Consider the following 21,003-nt stretch of genomic DNA (forward strand, 5'->3'; position numbering starts at 1 on the left):
AGTTTTCATAAAAAAAAACAAAAGTAGTTAATATATCAGTTTCTCTTAAATCCTTTTTGTGCCTTACACATATGCTCTAGTTGATGAAACATGGGATGTTATTTTACTAAGGCAATCAAACGAGCCTGCCCTGTATCCAGGCTAAATTAGAAAAAAATCTTTGTAATCATTTTTTAAGGAATACAAATTTGTATTAGTACCTATAATCTCTTTTTACAAGCTACTCGCAGTCTTAAAATACCATGTACATCCTCACATCGTGTTTAGTAATTAAGAATCAGTGGGCACCACCATGTTTTCACCACACTTTTCATCATAGAGAATTACTTTGGGAGAATGTTTTATGATTTCAATGACTGGTAAGTTCTCTGGAATGCTAAGCACATGTAATAAATTTAAATTGCGACTTGGATTTGTCGTTAGGTTTTGAGCGGGATCATGAGGCTATGTAATACTACTGTCGCGTATCACTATGTGACATCAATTCATTTCGCAGTTAGTATTTCTCCAGTACGTTAGCGGTCTCTTGGACTGTGTGCTGGAGGAGAAAGCTTCACATTCTGCTGAGGTTTCAGGAAGAGCAGGAGTGTTCTTTTGTGGCGGCAAAGAGCCAGTCCGTAAATTTTATTGCATCAAGCACATCTTCTTGTGGATGATCTAACCTTGGCTTTAGCCTGCAAAGCCCACGCCACCACCACTGTGTTTTGTCAGTTGGTGCCGGGATCGGCTGAAGACTTTGCATCTGCCGGGCCATCCTCTTGCAGATAAATTAAGTGCTACAGTCTGGCTTCTCTGTGCCCACTTCTTAAAGTTCAGCAGCTTGCCACCAGTAGGCTAGTTTGGGAGTAGCATCTCCCAAAATTTGATTTACCCAATGAGATTTCATGGACCAATGTGTAAGTAGGCTATGTAAGTAGGCTGTTTATGCTTTCTTATTGGCAACGTTACGTAGCGCTCTGTATGAAAATCACTGGCTGTGCTGTGTGCAGTCTGTGGCTAGTTTGCATTGTTGTCTGCCATTATAGTGTTGGGCAGCTGGATGTTAACAGCGCGTAGCGTTGAGCAGTTGGAGGTGAGCCGCCAGCAGTGGTGGATGTGGGGAGAGAGATGGCGGAGTTTGGAAATTTGTAAGACTGGATGTCATGAACATGTATATTATGGTTTTTCAACACTATTAAGCTACAAGGACTGCAGTGGGTCTGCACCTCTGGTGACCCACCAATTCCATTAACTCTACAAGGACTACAGTGGGTCTACACCTTTGCTGACTTACCAGTACCATTATTTCTACAAGGACTGCAGTGGGTCTGCACCTCTGGTGGCCCACCAATACCGTACTCTCTACCACGACTACAGTGGTCTGCTCTGTGATGACCTACCTACCAATCTTCTTCAACACGTCGAATGACTCTGCTGTGGGTTTGCTCTGTTGTGGCCCATTACCTGTCAGCATGTCAAGAGTCAGCACTGTCTTTCCGTTGGAAGGACAACACTACTTCTTTAAGACTGCATGTAAATCCACTACTTCTGTGTGCATTGTCTTTTACTGCTCAGACTTTGAGAAAAGAAACGGCAGTTTTACTGTGATGAATGATCAGGACTGTCTTTATGGACTGTGAGAAAATTTTAGCTTGTGACCAACATTGTATCAATAAGTGTGTGCATGTTATATCTTTCTTACTGTAATTATGAAAAAATTTTTCAAATCTGTATTGGCCAGTGCCCAAAACAATTTGTAAAATTTTTGTGGGGAGCATGGGGGCTATGTAAGTAGGCTATGTAAGTAAGCTGTTTATGTTTTCTTATTGGCAACGTTACGTAGCGCTCTGTACGAAAATCACTGGCTGTGCTGTGTGCAGTCTGTGGCTAGTTTGCATTGTTGTCTGCCATTATAGTGTTGGGCAGCTGGATGTGAACAGCGCGTAGCGTTACGCAGTTGGAGGTGAACCGCCAGCAGTGGTGGATGTGGGGAGAGAAATGGCGCAGATTTGAAATTTGTAAGATTGGATGGCATGAACTGCTATATTTATTATGATTATTAAGGTAAATACATTGTTTGTTCTCTATTAAAATCTTTCATTTGCTAACTATGTCTATCAGTAGTTAGTGACTTCCGTAGTTTGAATCTTTTATTTAGCTGGCAGTAGTGGCGCTCGCTGTATTGCAGTAGTTCCAGTAACGAAGATTTTTGTGAGGTAAGTGATTTGTGAAACGTATAGGTTAATGTTAGTCAGGGCCATTCTTTTGCAGGGATCTTTGATAGTCAGATTGCGTTGCGCTAAAAATATTGTGTGTCAGGTTAAGCACAGTCCTGTATAAATTGTTCTAAGGGGACGTTTCATAAATGGATCAACCAAACACAACAGCATTGTTTCAGTCCATTTCCAACGTCGTGAAGAAGAAATGTGTATCGTAGCTGCGAGAGGCAAGTTTGCTGTCTTTCACCTCAGTTTTAGAAAACTTTGGGACATTTCTTGGTTATGACATTCCTAATAGTGTAGAATCAACTACTCCACCCGAGGTATTTTAGGCTTAGAAAGCTTGGCAGGAGGAAGGAACTTTTCAGGAAGTCATGGACTGGGTTTCAAGGGATGTTGTCAGATATTGAGAGAGACAGAAGGTAATGGCCATCTGAGGCTGTTTTACCACACTTTGGTGACTTGGAGAGGAGGTAAGTTTACGCAGTCCATGGTAGCATGTTCCGTAATCTGAGCAGTTCACTTCCCATGTGCTTTGGATGTGCATTTGGATTCTTAATTCTTGCTGCATCAGAGTGCTGCACAGATGAGGACGTCGCTGTACTGTAGTCTCCATGCAGTCGTCCTTCCATAGGGTCCATTCGACAATGTGAGTCTCACTTTCTTTGCTTACCTAATTCAGGGTTGAATCAATTTTATTTCATTGCCAACCTTTGATTACCCGTTGTTCCCTTTATGAGTAAAAATATTATATTCTCAAAGCTAGATAACTTTCACTCAACTTTAGAGTAAATGCAATGTTTGTTTAAAGCGACTTGACTTCCAACACAAGATACTTAACTAGTCCTATAGCCCTCCTAGTAGGGTAACGTAAAAATGAACTGGTGCAGTACCAAGTTGTGATCTCATGAATCGGTGTTGTCCTCTGTAAACAGTGGCCAGATTAGATGAGAGGACACTATTGTTACACCATCTGCGGTAGAAGCGGCTTGAGCACACATGCTATACCTGAATATAGAATCTAATTTAAGACAACCCCCCCCCCCCTTCAATGTCACCAACCGGGACGTATGAACCTCCTGCCTCCCAGCGCCCTGATGGTAACTGCGAGGCAAAATTATCAGCGTTGGTCTACTGGACGGAGGAGGTGAGTACAACCGTTAATCCACTGGGATACGACATGGGTCTTACAAGAAAAAATTACTTTCAAAATATATCTCTACGAACAAGGTCAATACTTTGTATCGAAGTCAATATCAGCTCGGACCATCAAGATGGTTCAAATGGTTCAAATGGCACTATGGGACTTAAGATCTGAGGTTATCAGTCTCCTAGAACTTAGAACTACTTAATTATAACTAACCTAAGGACATCACACACGTCCATGCCCGAGGCAGGATTCGAACCTGCGACCGTAGCGGTTGATCGATTCCAGACTGAAGCGCCTAGAACCGCTCGGCCACATCGGCCTGCGGACCATAAAGAATAAAATCGTGGGGCTTCAGGGAAAAGGAGGCTTACATAATGGCAGAGACTACAGTACCACAAATATTGAAGATATCTGTTCATGAAGCCGCACGCTCTATTCTCGGAACAACAAAACCAGGACGACGAAGGATCAGCAGAGACACGTGGCTTTGGAATGACGATGTTGAAGCTGCCGTACTCAAGAAGAAAAAATTGTATCACGAGTATGTTACAGACAAAAACACAACCCCGTTGCAGTGCCTAGAACCAAGGCCGTAGAGAGGTGATGAAGGTCATCGCAGTAACAAAAGCGGACAAGCATTCTGATCTTTACATAAAACTAGACACGCCCGAAGGAGAACGTTACATTCATCGAATAGTCAAATCAAAACATCCAACACTTTTACGGAATCAGTGACGAGACGAGTGAGTTGCTGGTTGACCGGAAGAAAGCGAGGGAACGCTGGCGTAGCTGTTTTGAAAGAATTTCGACCGAGGAGTTTCCCTGTCCACCAATACCATCCATGTTAGTTGTTGAAGAATCAATCAAAAAAATTGACATTGCTGAAGTCAAGCCTACTCTGAAGGAGACGAAGACAGCGAAAGTCACTGGCTCCTATGACCTTCCAGCAGAGTTATGGTGTTCTCTACACTGGAATATGGTAGGTTGGCGAAGGGATCTTTTTAAGCAGAATATTGGAGAAGGAAGGATAGCAACAGATTGGCAGCGGAGCATCACTTTTTCATTCTGCGAAAGGAAAGAAAGCCCTGATGAGGTTTCTAATGACTGATGACTGAGCCATGCAATGAATATCCTTAAACGCATTCTCGCCAAAAGGATTCGTCAGAATAGCTTAATAACACAAATAACCAAGCCGGACTTATGAAAAATTGTGGCGCAACTGACGCAGTCCATGAGGCGCGCCTCCGATTGAAAAGTACAGCGGACGGAACAAGCCACTGTACCTCGGTTTTCTAGATCTCGGAAAGGCTTTTGATCGGCTACCACATGATCTAATCTGGTTAGCACTTCGAGCCCATGGCATTCGGAGTACCTTGTTAAATGGGTACGGCTTCTGTACGTAGAATCGAGGAGCTGTTTCCAAGCAGCTGCAGGAGCGTCAAATGACTTTCACATCACAGCACGAATCCACCAAGGTTTGGCAGTATCACCAATGCTGTTTATTCTTGTGGTTGATACTGTCACAACACCAGACTACCGCTGCCACTACCATGGACGCTTCTCTGTACTGATGACGTCGTCTTGGCTACGGAGCACAAGCTTGATCTCCAGCATGAAAGCCGGCCGCGGTGGTCTAGCGGTTCTAGGCGCGCAGTCCGGAACCGCGCGACTGCTACGGTCGCAAGTTCGAATCCTGCCTCGGGGATGGATGTGTGTGATGTCCTTAGGTTAGTTAGGTTTAAGTAGTTCTAAGTTCTAGGGGACTGATGACCACAGTAGTTAAGTCCCATAGTGCTCAGAGCCATTTGAAACATTTTTTTCCAGCATGAAATGGAGGAGTAGAATGACCCACTAACTCAATGTGACCTACAGCTAAACAAGAAGAAAACTGAGTACATGTCACCACATCCATGAGAAGTTGGGACCATTAACGCTAAGGGAGAAGATCTACCAAGAGCAGAAAAATATAAATATCTCAGTTCCAAAATCTCTAGATGGCCATCTTACAGACGAGGTCAACGCAAGGACGCAGGCAACCTGGATGAAGTGGCGAACGTGAACATACGTTGCTTGCGATCGTTGGTGTTGTTTGTTTCCTTCTGTGGCACGGAGTGTTAGCCAGCTACAAAAGAAGCAAAACGACGTTTGGGAGACTGAGGTGGTTAGATGGACAGATGGCATCACTCGACGGGATCATGTTTCGAAAGATACTACCAGGAAACGTTTCGGGGTCGCACTGATCCACAAGAAAATGAGAGAGTGCCGTCTGCGATGGTTTGGACATGTGCTGCACACAGACGATGATACAACCCCAAAGACAGAATACACAGTGGAAGTCATGGGAAAGACGAACCAATGGGCCTACACCATGCACAATGATCTGAAGGCTGGATCTTCATCCAGACATGGACCTCAATAGAACAAAATATAGACAGCGAATCCACTCAGCATGCCCTGCCACCAGTCAGGACAAACGCCAAAGGAAGAAGTCAGTATCAGCTCATAACCAGACATTCGCAATTATCTCGCAGATTCCTCGTTTGCTGAACGGTGGTTAAAAATGGTTCAAATGGCTCTGATCAATATGGGACTTAACTTCTAAGGTCATCAGTCCTCTAGAACTTAGAACTACTTAAACCTGATTAAGCTAAGGACATCACACACATCCATGCCCGAGGCAGGATTCGAACCTGCGACCGTAGCGGTTGCGCGGTTCCAGACTATAGCGCCTAGAACCGGTCGGCCACACCGGCCGGCATCGGCGGTTACTGCAATATTTTTAGTTCCATTGCCGTGCTTTCTCTTGTGTCAGTTTTCACTATTACCTTTCATGTACATCGTTTTTGTGGATGTACAGTACGGTCTTACAAATTTTAACAATAATCCTCCAAACGGGATCTGAAGGCTGCCGGTATGTACTGATAACCCAAAGTATTATGACCACTGCCCACCGTAACTTTGGATGTCACCTGATGGTCTTGCAGGCAAGTGACGGAGTAGCAAAAATATGTAAACAGACACGGATGGGGGATAACCCTAGAGAAGGTATGGGCTGAAAATCGAGAAACAATGAGATAAGACAGTTTGACAAAGGGCATATCATTATTACGCCGAGCCTGAGAAGGAGTATCTCGAAAACGGCGAAGGTGGTCAAATCTTCACGTGCTACTTTCGTGAGCACCTACGGAAAGAGATAAAAGTACAGTGAAATTACCACTAGGCGCTAAATGGTTGGACGTCCACGACTCTTCACAGAACATAAGGCTCGAAGGCTTATCTGCTCTGTAAAGAAGGATACGTGATGATCTGTGGCATCTCTGCCGAAAGAGCACAATGGTGGTGAACGTGCAAGTGCTTCGGAGCACACCCTTCATAGCGCTGATCTGCAGCAGACCATCCCTACGTGTTCACATGCTGACCCCAGCATCCTTAACGACGACTGCAGTGGGGCACGGGAACATCTGGATTCGACCGTCGATCGATGGAAACGTGTTGCCTCTTCAGGCGAATCACATTTGGTTCCACTACGTCGATGGTCGTTTCCACAAACGCCGTCATCACCGTGAACGGTGGCTCGAAATGCACGGCGCGCCAGGGACGCAGGGTGGTGGGAGAGGTATTATGTTGAGGGAGAGATTCCCCTGCACTTAGATGGGTCTTGTGGCAGTAATCGAAGACACGCTGACAGTTGAGAACCACCCACATCCCTTCATGCTTGATTTCTTCACCGACGGCGACATCATAAACTGTCCGTGTTCCAGAGCCAGAATCGTGCTACAGTGGTTTGAGGAGCCTTATAGTGAACTAACGTTGATGTCTAGGCTACCAGATTTGCCTGATGTAAGTCCTATGGAACCCATCTGGGTCGCTATCGGGCGCTATCACCATGTACCGAATCAGTGACCCGTTATTCGCATGAATTACATGACCTGTGTGTAGACATCTAATGCCACATATCTACCAACAAACTAGCGGATCCCAGACACGCAGAGTCATAGATGTATTTTGTTCCAAAATAAGCTATTAAGCAGGTGGTCGTAATGTTTTGGCTCATCAGTGTAGTGGTCCAAAATCTGCCAGTGCTAGGCTTGCATGAAGCTAATGATCACCCTGGCACTGTACGTCGTGGAACAAATCAAGTTTGGAAGTTACACCGTCGAGAACTGCGCTGGCAGCAGCGCCAGTGGTTGACAGCGCGCTGGTAGTGGCAGAGGCTGCGGCGACAGGGGCGGCCACGGAGGTGGGCGTCGGCGGTCCCGGGGGCGGCGGGGCGGCAGAGGGGCGACACGGGGTCGACACGAGGCGACACGGCACGCACGGCCGGCGGGTAATGAATGGCGGCAGCCGCCGCTGCCAGATTGAAACAAATGGGGCGGCCAGAGCAGGGCAGCGCGGGCGAGCGGCGCGCAGGAGGCGGCGGCAGCAGCGGCGGAGGCGGCGGCGGCGGCGGCGGCGGTGGCGGACTCCCGGGAACTGTCACGGGCTTCCCTTCACACGGCGACGCCGGGCCGCCACATCAATATCAACTAGCGCCACCAATCTTCATCAGTTATGACGGCCGCACTTGCAAGACTCGGGGCGGCTCGCCTCCGCGCTAACTGCCGCCGTGATTTATGGCCGCTGTCGCCGTCGCCGCCGCTGCGCCGGGATTCACTTGGCAGGCAGCGAGGCACCTCGCGCTGCTCCCACCGAGCCGCCACCTGTCATCCTGCCCGCCGGCGCTGGCACTGTAAAATAAATCCCCAGATTGATTGCCCGCTTTTCAGCACTCTCTTCCTGTCGAACGCTGATGTATAAATATTCACTCCTACGCAATTTTTCTGTTCGTCCCAGGCGTCATCGGCACCATTACTGTAACATGTTCATCCTCACAATAAATCGGTGGTAGGCAGAAAATATTTCCTCCCTTTTTCGGCATTTATCATTGCTAAGTCTTCCTAAAATTCATCTTCGGCATCTGTCTTCCCCTGCGAGTGAGCAGTAGCGTGTGCCACTTGCAGACGGAGGACCCTGGTTCGATATTTGGTAACATCAACGAAATTTACCTCATTTAATGCATTGGAATGGCCCCTTCTCAGCCGCAAAACGACAGCAAATACTGGCCAAGCGGTTCTAGGCGCTGCAGTCTGGAACCGCGCAACCACTACGGTCGCAGGTTCGAATCCTGCCTTGGGCATGGATGTGTGTGACGTCCTTAGGTTAGTTAGGTTTAAGTAGTTCTAAGTTCTAGGGGACTGATGTCCTCAGAAATCAAGTTCCGTAGTGCTCAGAGACATTTTTGACAGCAAATACTTGGAGGAAAATGAGACTATGGCTTCGAAGGAAGTCATTACTGAGCTCCAGATCGATGAGCTCGCCACGAACTTGCCCCTGAAAAAACTATGAGCGTCTAATTACGTCTGAAGCCGAGCATTAATAATCAGTCTGTTGGCAAGACATTATTATCAACAGTACACGGACACCAGTTAGTGGACATTAATGTCCGGTGTATCGACCCTTCATACTTAACGGTGGCTTGAACTTTGCTGGGGGAGCGTTCTATGAGGAATCCAAATATCTGTGGGAGAATGGCAGTTCATCCTCCTTCAAGAGCGGAAACAAGAAAAGTTCAAAAATGGTTCAAATGGCTCTAAGCAGTATGGGACTTAACATCTGAGGTCATCAGTCCCCTAGACTTAGAACTACTTAAACCTAACTAACCTAAGGACATCATACACATCCATGCCCGAGGCATGATTCGAACGTGCGACCGTAGCAGCAGCGCGGTTCCGGACTGAAGCTCCTAGAACCGCTCGGCCACACCGGCCGGCAAACCAGAAAAGGTAGCTTGGGTCTGGAGTGAAGTCGACGCTGTAATTCACCCCAAAGTTTCCTAGAGCTTGGCTTGGTAAATATAACTTAAATTTTTCCGTTGCTACTTCCGTGATTATACTTCTTTCGTAAAATACAAAAAACTCCCTTCAGTAACGATTTAAGGCTATTTTTTTAAATTTTTTTAATTTACTAAAGTAATACAGTCTCAGAAACATTACCGACAGCAATGGATCAAGTTAACGCATCGCAGAGACGCTTCATTTCGTTCAGGTCGGTACTCAGGGCTGGCTAGTCCATTTCAGTAATGTTACTGTCCAAAAACAAATGCCTCTCAGTTGCTGCCTTATGGAAGAGTGCACTGTTGCGCGGATGCTAACAGCCATCGATTCCCAACTGTTTCTTCACTGCACGCAGTACGCGGTGCTGTAGAATTTTTTCATATCATTACATATTTAGCTGTTACTACTGCGCAATAAAACCCCATACTGTAACATCACCAACTCCGTACTTCATTGCTGACACTGCGCATGATGGAAGCTAACGCTCTCCTAGCATTGGAAAAACCCCAAACTCTTTCACTGGACTGCAGCAGGGTAAATCGCGATTCGTCACTCCAAACCAACCGTTTCCAGTAATCCACTGTCCAGAGGTGTTGCTCTTTATTCCACATCGAACTGGTATTAGCACAGACTACAGAAACGTGTGGCATATGATGAGGCGCTGCACCACCGTATCACTTTCTTTTTAACTCCCCGCACACGGTCATTGTCCTAGCTTATTTGCTGGTAGCATTTTGGAAGTCTCAAGTGTTTCCATTGGCTGCTTTCATGCGATATTTTTACAGCCAGCTTCCGCAATGCTCGGCGGTCCCTGTCCGTTCGGTGCATGAGATCTTAAAGACTAGTTCACATTCGTAGATAATGAGCTTATAACACTCCTACCTGCTACCACTGTACCATAACCTCAATGCTAGAAGCAGGTTGTAACATAAAACAATTTTGTAAAAGCAACTATGGCACAAAGCAACAGAGCAGTGTTACCCTCTGAGAGGAATTTTGTTAAGTTGACCGTGTTGTTCCTAACGGAAATGGCTTATCGGAAATGAAAGTAAGAATTACGTAAATATTGGAATAGTGACAAACAAAATTTTGCCTAGCTATACTATTCCTAGAATAAGGGAAACGGTCGCCAGCCTAATTAGGCAAGAGAAAGATTAACATTCTCGTTTATGAAAGTAGGTATAAGTAACTATAATGGACAACACAACAAACACAACCTAGACTTAGCAACACGCGAGTGCAATGAACTCTGACACACATATGTTTTAAGATTGAAGCTAACTACTGGAGCAACACAACAAAACTATTTGCAAAATTATAACATGTACAGAAAAACACTATCACTTTCAGGGTTTACACAAACTGAATGGTCTTTATACTGTTAATATGCACACAAGAGAGATAAACACTTAGTGATCATGACCATATAATTTCCTACTATGCAGTTTTCTACTTTTTACTACAGCGAAACACAAAGTTGACAAAATTGCTAGAAACTGACTCACCTTTTAGAATTTACCACAGACAACAACGTGATCATTTACTTTATAAGCCTCAGTCTAAAGTTTGAAGTTGGTAACAGCACTTTAGTAAGCAGTTTTACTAGGAAAATTATTTCAACAAGCATCATTAACTTTAACTTTCTCTTTACTATGTTCAAAGAGGCATTAATTGGCAAAACTCTGATCATAAATGTACTTTCAGTAAGGACACTCGGTAATCACTTTACTTCAAACGGAGAGGACCCTGAGAGGTATTATGATGAGGAGTAAAATCAAGGTAGGCACATAATTTGAGATTTTTCAGATATGAATTACCTTATATTTCAGCACACTAACACATCCATTAGGCTGATCCTTCACTGTACATCAATGCAGTATTCCGATACAATGATTGCGCAATGTGGTGGCAACTGCATGTTGTTAGGTGGAATTGCAGGTAGAATTGCTGGACTCTGTCATTTCTTGGTGGCGATGATAAATACAAATTCCAGACTAGTTCCAGCTATTTATCCACCCATCCGAGGCCTCGGAAAGAAGCAGTAAAAGCCTCTCCCGGAACCAGCACAATAAGCACACTTTACATAGCAGTGCACAGTTTGGTAGCTCGTCTCCGACTCGTGGCTCGTCTCCAACTGACTATCAGTTCCACCTTTTCCACCTAGGCCAACCACAATTTGCGCGCGCTACACAGTTCCGTTCCAGAGGGGAACCACTACACCATTTACATACAAACTAGCTGAGAGCCCTAAGTGAGGATCAGCAGTTTTCATAACAGCAAACAAATACATTAAATAAAACAGAACATTTTCACATATTGACACTTCTACAAAAAATTATTCACACAAAATTACAATTACATACAATACGTTCTGTTCCCTCCAAATGGGACAAAGAACTTTAAATTACAGATACACTACTTTGCATAGAATCAAATCACGACATCAAAGGTTTGACAAAGAAAAGAGTACACAATTTTATGCTATCGATTTAAACACATTTACAGAAGATCAACAATGTGACATTAAATAAATCAAAAGCAAAATAAATCCATACAGCATAAGAGCTGTGGTGTTACAAGCTCTTGTGACGGACCCATTTTGCTGTTATTGTTGAAGTAGTCACAACACAGTATTCCGTGTTTCTTTCTGTACTACCGAGTCCATCGCTCACCTTATCCACTGGTTAACACCACACTACATAGGAGTGCCCACGTGCCTTTGCTCAGGTAACACGTATACAGTCCGCGATCAGGTGCAGATGACTGCACGACGCCGACCAGCCGCTGTATCATCCTCTGCCCTACGGTGGCCTTTGGATACGGCATGAAAGGCCGTAGGCTTTGCGCGCCGTTTTCCCATCTGCTGTCGGCTTGCGAGACCTTGGAGCTGCTACTTGACATTCTAGTAGTTCCTCACCTGACATCTCTGGGATTAATGGACCCAGTATCAATCCTCTGACCAAATAAAAATTCATAGCAGTGCCGGGAGTTGATACTGACCACTGTCCTACGGAGGCAGACACAGTGTCATTTAAAGTTATGCCGTCACCATGTAGACTTTAATATTGTTATGGTAATAAACGTGGTTTACATGTTTAGTTCTGGAATACCATTGGCTTAAATTAAAATTTCCGGAACTGGTCGAGAACATACATTTTAACAAGAAATGTCTGAAAAATGAATTATTACCAGTTCATGCCCGTGTAACAATAAAGTCTGCCAGATGATCAAATACTGTCGACTACACTTTCTGAACAATAAATGTATTGGCAGCTTACAAACAAAAATGTCATTTCATAATATATTGTAGAGAGTGTAATCGGTATGACTGCAGATATTTCTATTTGTAAACGTTTTTGGAAGATGGCAGCCAACAGCCGTTAAGTAATGTATAAAACGCATATTTGAGCCATCAACTGTTCCAAGTAATATATATACATATATGACCTTGTGGATGACATCGGAAGTTCACTGAGGCTTTCTGCGGATGATACTGTAGTATATCGAGAGACTGTAACAATGGAAAATTGTACTGAAATGCAGGAGGATCTGCAACGAATTGACGCATGGGGCAGGGAATGGCAATTGAATCTCAATGAAGACAAATGTAATGTGCTGCGAATACATAGAAAGGAAGATCCTTTATCATTTAGCTACAATATAGCAGGTCAGCAACTGGAAGCAGTTAATTCGAGTATAGATTTAAGTGTCAGGAAGTCGTTTCTGAAAGTATTTGTATGGAGTGCAGCCATGTATGGAAGTGAAACATGGACGATAAATAGTTTGGACAAGAAGAGAATAGAAGCTTTCGAAATGTGGTGTTACAGAAGAATGCTGAAGATTAGATGGGTAGATCACATAACTAATGAGGAGGTATTGAATAGGATTGGGGAGAAGTTTTTTGCACAACTTGACTAGAAGAACGGATCGGTTGGTAGGACATGTTCTGAGGCATCAAGGGATCACCAGTTTAGTATTGGAGGGCAGCGTGGAGGGTAAAAATCGTAGAGGGAGACCAAGGGATGAATACACTAAGCAGATTCAGAAGGATGTAGGTTGCAGTAGGTACTGGTAGATGAAGAAGCTTGCACAGGATAGAGTAGCATGGACAGCTGCATCAAACCAGTCTCAGGACTGAAGACTATAACAATAACAGCATCTGGGAGTAGCCATTAGGATTGATTTAAAATGAAATGACCAAATAAAATTAATCGTCGGTAGACCAGATGCCACACTGAGATTCATTGGAAGTATCCTAAGGAAATGCAGTCCGAAAACAAAGGACGTAGGTTACAGTATACTTGTTCACCCACTGCTTGAATACTGCTCACCGGTGTGGGATCTGTACCAGATAGGATTGATAGAAGATATAGAGAAGATCCATCGGAGAGGAGCGCGCTCCGTTACATGATCATTAAGTAATGACGAAAGCGTTGCGCAGATGACAGACAAACTCCAGCGGAAGACTGAGCAAGAGAGACGCTCCGTAGCTCGGTACGGGCTTTTGTTGATGTTTCGAGAACATACCTTCACCGAGGAGTCAAGCAGTATATTGCACTCTCCTACGTATATCTAGCGAAGAGACCATAAGGATAAAATCAGAGAGATTAGAGCGCACACAGAGGCATATCGACAATCTTTCATTCCACGAACAACATGAGACTGGAATAGAAGGGAGAACCGATAGAGGTACTCAAGGTACCCTCCGCCACACATCGTCAGATGGCTTGCGGATTATGGATGTAGATGTAATAACTAATGCAAAATGGTGGCTTAAATCATTTGAAACTCGTCATCCTTGAAGATGGTCCAAGACCGAAGCCGATAGAATTTGGGTTTAAAATAAAAACAGCTGATGGTTCAAATATGCATTTTATTTCTATTTGTGACTGAGGTCTGCCATAGGTCAAACGGATATCAATTGCGTTTTTTAAAATAGGAACCCCCCTTTTTTATTACATATTCGTGTAGTACGTAAAGAAATGTGAATGTTTTAGTTGGACCACTTTTTTCGCTTTGTGACAGATGGCTCTGTAACAGTCACATACGTGTAAGTATGTGGTATCACGTAACATTCCGCCAGTGCGGACGGTATTTGCTTCGTGATACATTACCCGTGTTAAAATGAACCGTTTACCAATTGCGGAAAACGTCGATATAGTGTTGATGTATGGCTATTGTGATCAAAATGCCCAGCGGGTGTCTGCTATGTATGCTGCTCGGTATCCTGGACGACATCATCCAAGTGTCCGGACCGTTCGCCGGATAGTTACGTTATTTAAGGAAACAGGAAGTGTTCAGCCACATGTGAAACGTCAGGCACGACCTGCAACAAATGATGATGCCCAAGTAGGTGTTTTAACTGCTGTCGCGGCTAATCCGCACATCAGTAGCAGAATCGGGAATCTCAAAAACGTCGGTGTTGAGAATGCTACATCAACATCGATTGCACCCGTACCATATTTCTATGCACCAGGAATTGCATGGCGAGGACGCTGAACGTCGTGTACAGTTCTGCCAATGGGCACAAGAGAAATTTCGGGCCGATGACAGATTTTTTGCACGCGTTCTATTTAGCGATGAAGCGTCATTCACCAACAGCGGTAACGTAAGCCGGCATAATATCTACATCTACATCTACATCCATACTCCGCAAGCCACCTGACGGTGTGTGGCGGAGGATACCTTGAGTACCTCTATCGGTTCTCCCTTCTATTCCAGTCTCGTATTGTTCGTGGAAAGAAGGATTGTCGGTATGCCTCTGTGTGGGCTCTAATCTCTCTGATTTTATCCTCATGGTCTCTTCGCGAGATATACGTAGGAGGGAGAAATATACTGCTTGACTCTTCGGTGAAGGTATGTTCTCGAAACTTTGACAAAAGCCCGTACCGAGCTACTGAGCGTCTCCCCTGCAGAGTCTTCCACTGGAGTTTATCTATCATCTCCGTAACGCTTTCGCGATTACTAAATGATCCTGTAACGAAGCGCGCTGCTCTCCGTTGGATCTTCTCTATATCTTCTATCAACCCTGTCTGGTACGGATCCCACACTGCTGAGCAGTATTCAAGCAGTGGGCGAACAAGCGTACTGTAACCTACTTCCTTTGTTTTCGGATTGCATTTCCTTAGGATTCATCCAATGAATCTCAGTCTGGCATCTGCTTTACCGACGATCAACATTATATGATCATTCCATTTTAAATCACTCCTAATGCGTACTCCCAGATAATTTATGGTATTAACTGCTTCCAGTTGCTGACCTGCTATTTTGTAGCTAAATGATAACGGATCTATCTTTCTGTGTATTCGCAGCACATTACACTTGTCTACATTGAGATTCAATTGCCATTCCCTGCACCATGCATCAATTCGCTGCAGATCCTCCTGCATTTCAGTATAATTTTCCGTTGTTACAACCTCTCGATACACCACAGCATCATCTGCAAAAAGCCTCAGTGAACTTCCGATGTCATCCACCAGGTCATTTATGAATATTGTGAATAGCAACGGTCCTATGGCACTCCCCTGCGGCACACCTGAAATCACTCTTACTTCGGAAGACTTCTCTCCATTGAGAATGACATGCTGCGTCCTGTTATCTAGGAACTCCTCAATCCAATCACACAATTGGTCTGATAGTCCAAATGCTCTTACTTTGTTCATTAAACGACTGTGGGAAACTGTATCGAACGCCTTGCGGAAGTCAAGAAACATGGCATCTACCTGGGAACCCGTGTCTATGGCCCTCTGAGTCTCATGGACGAATAGCGCGAGCTGGGTTTCACATGACCGTCTTTTTCGAAACCCATGCTGATTCCTACAGAGTAGATTTCTAGTCTCCAGAAAAGTCATTATACTCGAACACAATACGTGTTCCAAAATTCTGCGACTGATCGACGTTAGAGATATAGATCTATAGTTCTGCACATCTGTTCGACGTCCCTTCTTGAAAACGGGGATGACCTGTGCCTTTTTCCAATCCTTTGGAACGCTACGCTCTTCTAGAGACCTACGGTACACCGCTGCAAGAAGGAGGGCAAGTTCATTCGCGTACTCTGTGTAAAATTGAACTGGTATCCCATCAGGTCCAGAGGCCTTTCCTCTTTTGAGCGATTGTAATTGTTCCTCTATCCCTCTGTCGTCTATTTCGATATCTACCATTTTGTCATCTGTGCGACAATCTAGTGAAGGAACTACAGTGCAATCTTCCTCTGTGAAACAAATTTGGAAAAAGACATTTAGTATTTCGGCCTTTAGTCTGTCATCCTCTGTTTCAGTACAATTTTGGTCACAGAGTGTCTGGACATTTTGTTTTGATCCACCTACCGCTTTGACATAAGACCAAAATTTCTTAGGATTTTCTGCCAAGTCAGTACATAGAACTTTACTTTCGAATTCATTGAACGCCTCTCACATAGCCCTCCTCACACTACATTTCGCTTCGCGTAATTTTTGTTTGTCTGCAAGGCTTTGGCTATGTTTGTGTTTGCTGTGAAGTTCCCTTTGCTTCCGCAGCAGTTTTCTAACTCGGTTGTTGTACCACGGTGGCTCTTTTCCATCTCTTACGATCTTGCTTGGCACATACTCATCTAACGCATAATGTACGACGGTTTTGAACTTCGTCCACTGATCCTCAACACTATCTGTACTTGAGACAAAACTTTTGTGTTGAGCCAACAGGTACTCTGAAATCTGCTTTTTGTCACTTTTTCTAAACAGAAAAATCTTCCTACCCTTTTTAATATTCCTATTTACGGCTGAAATCATCGATGCCGTAACCGCTTTATGATCGCTGATTCCCTGTTCTGCGTTAACGTTTTCAAATAGTTCGGGTCTGTTTGTCACCAGAAGGTCTAATATGTTATCCCCACGAGTCGGTTCTCTGTTTAACTGCTCAAGGTAGTTTTCAGATAAAGCACTTAAAAAAATTTCACAGGATTCTTTGTCCCTGCCACCCGTTATGAACGTTTGAGTCTCCCAGTCTATATCCGGCAAATTAAAATCTCCACCCAGAACTATAACATGGTGGGGGAATCTACTCGAAATATTTTCCAAATTATCCTTCAGGTGCTCTGCCACAACAGCTGCTGAGCCAGGGGGCCTATAGAGACATCCAATTACCATGTCTGAGCCTGCTTTAACCGTGACCTTCACCCAAATCATTTCACATTTCGGATCTCCGTCAATTTCCTTCGATACTATTGCACTTCTTATCGCAATAAACACGCCTCCCCCTTCACTGTCCAGCCTGTCTCTGCGGTATACATTCCAATCTGAGTTTAGGATTTCATTACTGTTTACGTCTGGTTTCAGCCAACTTTCTATCCCTAGTACTATATGGGCGTCGTGACAGTTTATTAATGAGAGCAGTTCTGGGACCTTTCTATAGACGCTCCTGCAGTTTACTATTAGCACATTAATATTGTTATTCCCTGTTGCATTTTGCCTACTCCTACCTTGCCGCGTCTCAGGAGGCGTCTTGTCGGGCCTATGGAGGGGATTCTCTAACCTAAAAAACCCCCATGTGCACTCCACACGTACTCCGCTACCCTTGTAGCCGCTTCCGGCGTGTAGTGCACGCCTGACGTATTCAGGGGGACCCTACATTTCTCCATCCGATAGCGGAAATTTCTCGACCTCCGCTATCGGGTGGGGAAATGTAGGGTCCCCCTGAATAGGTCAGGCGTGCACTACACGCCGGAAGCGGCTACAAGGGTAGCGGAGTACGTGTGGAGTGCACATGGGGGTTTTTTAGGTTAGAGAATCCCCTCCCTAGGCCCGACAAGACGCCTCCTGAGACGCGGCAAGGTAGTATGCAGTATTGGGCAACGGAAAGTCCACGATGACTACTACAAGTGGAACATCAGCGACCTTGGCGGTTTTATGTATGGTGCAGCATTATGGGAGGAGGATAATTGGCCCCCATTTTATCGATGGCAATCTAAATGGTGCAATGTATGCTGATTTCCTACGTCATGTTCTACCGATGTTACTACAAGATGTTCCACTGCATGACAGAATGGCGATGTACTTCCAACATGATGGATGTCCGGCACAAAGCTCGTGTGCGGTTGAAGCGGTACGGAATAGCATATTTCATGGCAGGTGAATTGGTCGTCGAAGCACCATACCATGGCCCCCACGTTCACCGGATCTGACGTCCCCGGATTTCTTTGTGTGGGGAAAGTTGAAGGATATTTGCTATCGTGATCCACCGACAACGCCTGACAACATTCGTCAGCGCATTGTCAATGCATGTGTGAACATTACGGAAGGCGAACTACTTGCTGTTGAGAGGAATGTCGCACGTATTGCCAAATGCATTGAGGTTGACGGACATCATTTTTGCATTTATTGCATTAATGTGGCATTTACGGGTAATCAAGCCGTATCTGCATGCGTTCTCAGAAATAAGTTCACAAAGGTACATGTATCACACTGGAACAACCGAAATAAAATGTTCAAACGTACTTACGTTCTGTATTTTAATTTAAAAAACCAACTTGTTACCAACTGTTCGTCTAAAATTGTGAGCCACATGTTTCTGACTGTTACAGCGCCATCTATCACAAAGCGAAAAAATTGGTCCAACTAAAATATTAATATTTCTTTACGTGCTACACGAATACGTAATAAAAAATGGGGATTCCTATATAAAAAGTGCAGTTGATATCCGTTTAACCTATGGCAGCGCCATCTAGCGGGTCAACCATTGCGCCATCTGGTTTCCCGCTTCAGGCTAGACAAGTTTCTTTCTTTTCAGTTTTTTCGTTCGACGCTTATTTCGTGAGATATTTGGCCCGGTCACGATCAATGGAGCACACTGTAGGCTGGGGAGTGCATGCAACATTTACGGTATATCTATGTTGAACATTTGGATTTTGCTTCAACGTGATGCCCTGTGCAATGGATATTAACAAAATTCACAGATATGGGTTTCTGCTGTGTTAACATCGCCATGAAGGCAAGAGCAACAGAAAGCCCTGGTGATGAAGCTGCGACTTCTGATGTACGGTGGCAGAGTAACGACTGCTGACTATAGACTGATTTCATTGTTAAGATTTCCACCTGCATTTTTTGTGTAGAGGAAAGCCATACTTTTAACGATATGGGTATATTTTGCAGCCCACGAAAAAAAGCACCTCGCACAGAATACGTCAATGTTCGCAGAGAAGTGTTTCGCGAATTTAACCGAGAAATGTCACAACTGTGCCGCAAAACTTTTCAGTAAACAATAAATTGTCACAGGAACCATAGGTAAAAATATAGTCGTTCGATGGCGACAGTTTCGTCGGCCAGACTGACAGCCTTGTATGCAGACTGCAGAACGTTAACACCCTTGTTTGCTACGTTGGACGATAACTGCGTTGGACGGAGCCTTTTGTTGTCACTGTGGTAATCGCTGTCACTGCCTGGGTTGTAATTTAGGACCAATTACTGTAAAATAGTATGTAACAGCTAAGTTAGAGCCACTCGGCGCCCCGACGGCAGCATTAAAGTACTTTGACAGACGGACACGATAAAGTCGAGGTCACATTGGACGGCATGTCACATGCTTCTCCGCTTTTCTTCGCTGGAAATAAAAAAGCGCTCCAACAAGGTGCATCAACAACTACAGCCGAGTGTTCGTTAACGTCAGTCTGAATGTAGAAAGCTATTTGCTCTTTGCGATAGTCTAAAATTCTGAAGGATTATTCATGGCATCTGCTGGTAGTAGACTCTTTCTGCCGACAAATGGAACCATAAAGAAACGCATTGCATTCCACGTAGCAGGGAAAGCGTCGTAACCGATCCCACTAATCGTTGACAATCAAGTTTTCGCTTGTTCTACGTCTACATCTACACACATACTCCGCGAGCAACCACACGATGAGTGGCGGGAGGTACCCTGTACCGCGTGTAGTAATTTCCTTTCCTGTTCCACTCGCAGACAGAGTGAGGGAAAAACGACTGTCTTTCTGACTCCATAAGAGCACTAATTTCTCGTATCTTCGTAGTTCTTACGTGAAGTGTATGTTGTTGACAGTAGAATCGATCTACAGTCAGCTTCAAATGCTGGTTCTATAAATTTTCTCAGTAGTGCTCCTCGAAAAGAAAGTCGGCTTTCCCCCAGGGATTCCCATTTGAGTTGCCGAAGTACCTTCGTAACACTTGTGTGTTGTTCGAACCTACTGGTAATAAATATAGCAGCCTGCCTCTGAATTGGTTCGATATCTTCCTTTACTCCGATTTGGGGCAGATCCCAAACACTGGAGCAGTTCTCAGGAACAGGTCGCACCAGCGTCCTATATGCTGCCTCCTTTACAGATGACCCACACTTTCCTAAAATTCTCCCAATAAGCCGAAGTTGATCATTCGCCTTCCCTACCACAATCCTCTCATGCTCGTTCCACTTCATATCGCTTTGCACCATTTCGCATAGATATTTAAACGACGCAACTGTATCTAGCAGGAAACCATTAAGCTGTTTCCGAACATTAGCGGATTGTTTTTCCTACTCATCTGCATTAACTTACATTTTTCTACATTTATAGCAATCTGCTATTCATCACACCAATTAGAAATTTTGTCTAAGTCATGTTGTATCCTCCTACAGTCACTCAAAGACGACACCTTCGCGTTCACCACAGCATCAGCAAACAACCGCAGATTGCTGTCCACCCTGTCGCCAGATCATTTATGTTTATAGAAAACAACAGCGGACCTGTCACACTTCCCTGGAGCATTCCTGGCGATAACCTCGTCCTTGATTAACACTCGCCCTCGAGGACGACATACAGGGC

At 44.6% G+C, this 21,003-nt stretch overlaps 1 protein-coding gene across 1 annotated transcript in view; it reads right to left on the reverse strand.

Moving 5' to 3' along the window:
- LOC126188532 (max-binding protein MNT-like) overlaps positions 1-21,003 on the reverse strand; it is a 63,775-nt gene that overhangs the window by 32,589 nt on the left and 10,183 nt on the right. The window contains exons 2-3 of the mRNA XM_049930133.1: positions 7,948-8,075; positions 7,503-7,836 (exon numbers count right to left, since the gene is read on the reverse strand). Of these exons, the coding sequence (XP_049786090.1) occupies positions 7,503-7,836; positions 7,948-8,075 (462 nt within the window). The remainder of the gene's footprint in view (positions 1-7,502; positions 7,837-7,947; positions 8,076-21,003) is intronic.

The sequence above is a fragment of the Schistocerca cancellata genome, chromosome 5 (genome assembly GCF_023864275.1).
Source record: "Schistocerca cancellata isolate TAMUIC-IGC-003103 chromosome 5, iqSchCanc2.1, whole genome shotgun sequence".
Lineage (NCBI taxonomy): Eukaryota > Metazoa > Arthropoda > Insecta > Orthoptera > Acrididae > Schistocerca > Schistocerca cancellata.